Genomic DNA, 7,257 nt, shown 5'->3' with positions numbered 1-7,257 from the left:
ATATATATATATATATATATATATATATATATATATATATATATATATATATATATAATACTGTAAAAATTGAAAAATATATGTCAAAGTAATTAATAAATTACAGGTCTAAACTTCCTTAATATGGATATCGATATAGGTAAATTTTATATAGGCCAAGTGCATGACACCCACAATAAAACACAAAACTTTATATTCTTATTCAGGAAATTAATGCGAACAGAATATCCTAATAACAAATATAATATCGTAATGTCGTAAAGTATATTTCTTTTATCGCTATTTTCAATATTCTATATACTTTTTAGATACATGCTTAGAATTCCGATCAATTATAATCCATTAGATATTAACTATTAAATGTAATTCTGTTACATTGTAAATTAGTTGATAAAGACTAGATCTGTAAATTAGTTGATAAAGACTAGATCTTTTGAACCAACCTTTCTTTTTGTAACAACTCGCATGGTATTCGTGCCTTAACTTTCGCAATATTTCCGCATCCAAAGAAAATCTAACATATGTTATTAAAATATTAGGTAATGGTTTTGCGATATTGCAGATATTATAATAATTTAAATAAATTTCTTAAATATTATATTTTTAACTTTCTCTAGTAATTACGTAAATTATATACACGAAATGTAGACCAAGGATTTTGAAGGAAGGCATAGTTCAAAGCAATTCTTATATTAATATTATTCTAATATTTTGTTTATATTTACTGAGGTATATATATGCTCCGTATTTCCAAAAACCATATATTTAAATTGTTTCTTCTATAGTAAAATTACATTAAAATGCCATTTTACAGTTTTCTGTGGATGTAGTGCATTCGTTTATTATTATCAGCATTCCTTAAGTAGAAATAGATAGATGAACATAAAACATACTTTAAAACAGACATGTTCTTTTCTGCTTTTATTACTGAATATGTGTACCCTTACGGAAAAGAACCATAAGAAAAAACTACTGAGAAAAATATAGGAAAACTGTTGAAGTACTATTGAAAAATATTGGAATACTACTGTATACCTATTATAATACTACTGGAAAACAATAGAAAACCTATTCGTTAATTTTATAAATAGGTTTAATATAAGTTTTCAATTGTTAATACAGCAGTATTTTCGTTAATCGACAAAAATACTACTGTTCTCAGTAGTTTTCTTATCATATTTTTTTGTAAGTGTACATGAGTGCGTGTATATTACATGTGATGCAGTGGTAGAAGTGTGAAAATGCTCCGGATACTACGCTTATTGTGGTATTTAATACGTAAAAGGTGTTATTCGGTCATATTTGGTACGAAATTACATAGCTGACTTTGTATCAAAACGAGGCGGTTTGTTACATTCATTTAGTGGTTATATATTAGTTATTTCGGTAAAAAAATGTATCCGGAGCAATTTATAAATATGCAGAACAAATTACAAGCATCATTTTAATGATATACCTTTTTCTTTAGTGGTTTGTAGAACACGGTTTTTATGGACACGGTTTCTTCGTTTTTGATATCATCAATCCAACAGAGCCACAGTGACTGAAAAGTCTTAAAGAAAAATTTTTCAAAGAAGATATTGAAAACGTTTTGCTATTAAAATAAGAAATTGTGCAATTATTTAAATTATTAAAAACTAGAAATACACTAGAATCCGTTAGTCCATTTTTTACTCATCGAGTAGGACTATATATGCGGCGACGAAACGAAGAATTTCAACAATTATACTACAAATTATTCCATTTCATATACAGAGTGTCCTACAACTGATAGAACACCCGTTAGGGGTAGGTAGGGGATGCAATTTAGAACTGAAAATTCCTCTTCCATTTTTGGATCCAACAATTAGTTAACGAGATATTAATTAATTAAGTCTGCCAATCTCATAGCGCCCTGAGTGAGCACTCAGGGCTGTAGGGCGCCGTGGACTCCTCAGGGGCCCTGCTTGCTCGTTTTTCTTCCCTTTTTGTACACACACTAAAATCATTCACTCAACCATCGACATGCAGAAAACATTCAAATCACCACGCATTCGAAGGAAACATACCACACATGTCCTCTCCATCCGGCACGTAAAGTGCAATCACTCCGCCCACTCGCACTCACAAAAACATTCAAATTATCTATGCACTCATAACCGCACACAAAAACACCCATAAATCACCCTTATACATTGAAAACTTGCCATCCCCCTAGCCCCGGTCAGGTAGCCATCCACACACCTACTCACTCATCCATATTTTTTCCTAAGTAAAACAAAAGAGGGGAGAAAAACGGACCAGCAGAACCCCTGAGCAGTTCACGGCGCCCTACAGCTCTGAGCGCTTGCACAGGGCGCTAAAGAATTGGCAGACTTAATTAATTAATATCTCATTAACTAATTATCGGATCCAAAAATGGAAAAAGAACTTTCAGTTCCAAATTTCACCTCTTACCTACGTTTAACGGGTGTTATACCAATTGTGGGACACCCTGTATACATATACTCCACAAATGTATGTACCGGATGAATTAGTAACTTTTGCCTGAGATACACGATACAGAAACCTGAGATACACGATATTTAAGTTGAAATATAAAATCATCTCTTTGCTGATAAATGGTTGTTTCGAAATTCCTACATTTGTTCAACGCATAAAAGTTAGCGAAAATAATCATCTGTTTCTCGTACGTCTGTAGTTTACGTAGCATTTGTTTTTCTTTTGCACTCAGAGATCGTAGTCTTGATCCAATCAATTGAACTTATCTCTGTTAAAAATTGTTTAATATATCCGCAAAAATCTGCATTTGTCGGGGAAGATGTCGCACGCTGTGTATATCTCTAGAGTAACATATAATATAAGTTTTCACAGATTGCACAACATAAAATTTTCAGCGTTTATCCAGCGAAACCACTATAATTACCATAGATGTTTGACTTATCAATTTCTATCATTCTAGAGCTCTCATAAATTTTATTTAATCAATAATTAATGTGTATTATCAATTTAAAAATAAATGGTTTTTGTGCCAATATGCAATTTAAAATCAACGGGCAATGTCTAATCCATGATAAAAATATGCTCCGCGAACATGTCCGCTTATTATTAAAATCTGCTTGAAATTCCATATTTATATGTGGTTGTTTAAATGACGGATCGGTCACATATATATGGTAAAATATATTATAAATTTCAACATGAATCACTGAATTCTTTCAATTGCATTTAGCACAAATCTCTATATCATAATAATCCTGCTCAAAATTTGGTACTACTAATATAATTATAAAGTCCTTTATATGACATGAGAGATGTAAGAGGATTTCTCAAGCATTTAAATATTCCTTTTCTAAGGCATTTAGTGCTACCATGTGAATAATTCATTTAAGTGCAAACTTTTGAATTGAATAAAGTATTTGATAACATTTGAATTGAACATAGAAACATAACTGCTTAACAAATGTTCCTATACACTTTTCAGATCTGTGATAAACGATTACACAATACTAAAGTGGTACAAGTTTTTTTATCTGCCACGATCATTACACAAACGGTATTGTATTTGACGATGTAATACTCCACAAATATATATAACCATTACACTAAATAGAATGTCGCAAATAAGCTCATATGATATATTTATATTTTTTCATATGAAAATAAGAAAAAGGCACAACGAAGAAAGTTTCAAGTTTTGAAACTATTGTTAATACATTGAGAAAGTAAGAGTTGAATTATTTTTATTTTATGTATGTTTTGCTGATGAATATGCGTACAAACCTAATTATATACGTATTCTAACTAAGGCGCAATACTATATGAAAAATTTGTATTGTGTTAAATATTGAATTATGTTATACTAAAACTTATCTGAGTTAAATTTATATAGATATCATTATAGGAAACTTTTATACAAGCTAAGTAAAAGATGTATTACAACTAAATCTAAAATTTTATTATTCTACAGCTCAGAGTAATAACGAAACTGTAATAACCAATACAATGTCGAAAGAGGTTATTATTTGCGATTATATTCAATTTTCCATATAACATATTTTTGTATTTACTTTATACTTTTCTTTGTACTTGTTTAATTATAGGAGATAATAAACTATATTCCACTAAATATTATCTATCTATTATGATGAATCGCATACTAATGGTGAATGTAAAATTTATTAGGCTTTTTAAATTTAATTTATGGTAAGCCAACATTTTTTCTTTACAATTCATAAAGCATTTTTGCTCTGATATTTCCACATCAGAATATTGATTCTTAATTAAAAATAGCATGTACTGTTAAAGCATTGTGTGATCGTGTTGCAACGCTCATAAATTTTAACTTCCCCTATTTATTACGCAAATGAAATGTGCAAGAATATAAACTACATTTAAACACGTTACAAGACAATTTTTAATAATCCAAATATGAATTTTTTACTGTAATATTTGCGTCCTATTTTTACAATCATATTTTCAAGCTGTTACTTTCTTACTCAAATTAAACGTTCTATTTTAAAAAGTTTCTATGTATCTAATATATTTGTTTATTATTATGAATGACTATTAAATAGAAACATCGCAAGTACAATGAAAAGTGCCTTTTAATAAAAATATTCATAATTCGATTGTATAAACAACATATATTTTATATTATATATGCTAAAATCTTATACAAATGCTCTGAACCATTTAGTATGTTCTTCATAAAGTAATTGTGTTACGATAGAAAGTTACAAAATCATTACGAAAATATACAGTACCAGTCTTCAAATCCCTCCATGGTCTTCAAGATCTGAAAGGATTTCAAGTATTATAGAGAAATTGTATATGCGAACCTAAAATTTGTTTTAAAATAGAGACTGTTCTGTTCTGCTTTTTTTCCGATGTGGTAGTTAAAATTAACGGACAGTGTCTAATCCGTGATAAAAATATGCTCCGCGAATATGTCCACTTATTACTAAAATCTGCTTGAAATTCTACAATTATATCTGGTTTCTTAAAAGACGGACAGGCTACATACATAAAATGTATTATAAATTTCAACATGAAGCGTTATACATCTGTTCTTGCAGTAATAACAAAGTTCCATGTCATAATGATCCTGCTCAAAATTTGGTCCTACTAGTATAATTGTTAGATCCTTTATGTAACGCATGAGATGTACAAATATTTCCCAAGCATTTATATATTCCCTTTCTAAGGAATTTAGTGCTATCACATGAATAACGTATTTAAATTCAAATGTTAGATGTGCGGATGAAATGAGTGGTTCTACTGAATCAGCATTCTCCATTCCATAATATAATGTTAGCGGTCCTGATACATAATCACAGATGAAATATATAAAATATGTTGCAACTATTTCGGTGTATTGTGTGTAATAATGCTCATATATTCTAATAAATGTATTCATGTCATTAAAAGGTATTATACTTTGATTAATAAGATTAATGAATTTTAACTTAGGGAATTTGATTACACTAGTCACGATATTAATGTTGATATATGATACAAACTGTTGGCATTTTTGCTCATGCAAACCTTGAAATATCTGTATATGGTCAATGCAATAATATAATACAATAACACGTTCTACAGAGTAACAAATTAATCTGTCTATGACAAATAGAGCATGATTTTGCAAAAAGAATCATCTGTTCTTCATACGGCTTTAGCTTACGTGGAATCCATTTCTTAATTGAGCTTAGAAATTGTTGTCTTAACGTGACCCAATTAGTTAAACTTAAAGCACTAAACACAAATCGTTCACATCAATTACTTTAGAAAAATAACATACTCATGATAGATTATTTTGTTTGGCGTATGATATCAATTTAAAAATGAAGTGTGTAACGTGTAGCTTCTTGTAATAGAAATAATGTAGTTGTCTGTCCATAGCAGATTTATAACTGAGGTGTTCGCATTTCAGATCTATAGCAGACTACTGTAGAGACGACATTAAGAAATCCTCTGGTTCGCTAGTTAATATTGACAAACTGATTTGGGTATTTGAAAATGTAACAAAATACGAATAAACGTTATTGAATAGAATGTTGCAAATAGACGCGCATGGGATTCTTATAAATTTTTATTATATGTAACTTATGTATCAAAAAAAAATATTGAAGAAGGAAAAAGTTGAAAGTTTTAAACAATCATTAATATGTTGAAAAAGTAAAAATATGAATTATTGTTGCTGTATATATATCTTACTAACAAATATATACAAATGGTATACATGCGTCCTGTAAACAATATATATATATATATATATATATATATATATATATATATATAATACCGTAAAAATTGAAAAATATATGTTAAGGTAATTAATAAATTACAGTTCTAAACTGACTTCTAAACTTTCTTAATATGGATATCGATATACTTATATTTTATATAAGCCAAATGCATGACGTTCCACAGTAATGTTATTCTGGAAATTAATGTAAATAGAAAATCCTAGTAACAAATATAATATCGTAATGTCATAAAATATATTGCTATTATCGCTATTTCTAATATTCTATATATTTTTTTAGGTATATGCTTTCAGTTATGATTCCGATCAATCATGTTCTACTAGATATTAACTATTAAATATGATTCTTTTATATATTATTCTATAAAATTACACAATAATATTATACTATTATACAATAATATTATACAAAAATACGACAGATATATTAGACAAAGGGAATTATTAAAATAAATCTATTTCACAATATTTTATATTCTAAATGGAAAATGCTTTGGAAAGACGTTATACTATTATCAAGTATATTCTTTCCCAAGCGGAATCTTTCTCGAGTTTTATCTAGTGATTAAAATATATATAGAAGAACTTCTAGAGTGAAAATCGCATTAAACATTGCGTATTTCATCACGATCCGTGTTTACATAACTATTGTTCAGCAAGCGTGTGTTTTACTTCATAAAAATATTCAGCATTTATTTATTAACGTTGACAACGAATGAAAATATTAATGATAGATTGCATTATTACTTTAAAATAAAACGAAGATTTCGTCATATATTTTAAAATAAAAATATATTTTTATACGAAAAATGTAATTAATTTCTTCACGTAAATATGTCATAGTAGAATGCATGTATATGTGTATTTCTCCGCCTATCTAATTTATATGTAATTCTTTTATATATTTAACTAGTGAATTAGTTAATAAAACCTAGATCTTTTAAACCAACTTTTTTCTTTTTGTTACCACTCGCTTGGTATCCGTGCCTTAATTTTTGCAATATTTC

At 28.4% G+C, this 7,257-nt stretch overlaps 1 protein-coding gene across 2 annotated transcripts; it reads right to left on the bottom strand.

The window, feature by feature from the left end:
* Window positions 1-2,424: 2,424 nt before the first annotated feature.
* On the bottom strand, window positions 2,425-5,914 carry LOC116853644. Of its 2 annotated transcripts, none has more exons than XR_004380019.1 (3): window positions 5,666-5,907; window positions 5,006-5,301; window positions 2,425-4,777 (listed from the first exon to the last, which is right to left on the bottom strand). XR_004380019.1 is itself a non-coding variant. In XM_032834787.1 (3 exons), exons 1-3 carry the CDS (start codon window positions 5,784-5,786, stop codon window positions 4,727-4,729), a joined length of 351 nt encoding a protein of 116 aa, XP_032690678.1. In that variant the 5' UTR covers window positions 5,787-5,914; the 3' UTR covers window positions 2,425-4,726. The 2 variants fall into 2 exon arrangements, 1 of the variants encoding a protein (XP_032690678.1); XM_032834787.1 differs by having other exon boundaries at window positions 5,783-5,914.
* Between the last annotated feature and the right edge of the window lie 1,343 nt (window positions 5,915-7,257).

The sequence above is a fragment of the Odontomachus brunneus genome, unplaced genomic scaffold (assembly GCF_010583005.1).
Source record: "Odontomachus brunneus isolate Ranch 3 - 2012 unplaced genomic scaffold, Obru_v1 Obru_scaffold_403, whole genome shotgun sequence".
NCBI classification, from domain to species: domain Eukaryota; kingdom Metazoa; phylum Arthropoda; class Insecta; order Hymenoptera; family Formicidae; genus Odontomachus; species Odontomachus brunneus.
This window is presented reverse-complemented; position numbering and strand designations above follow the sequence as displayed.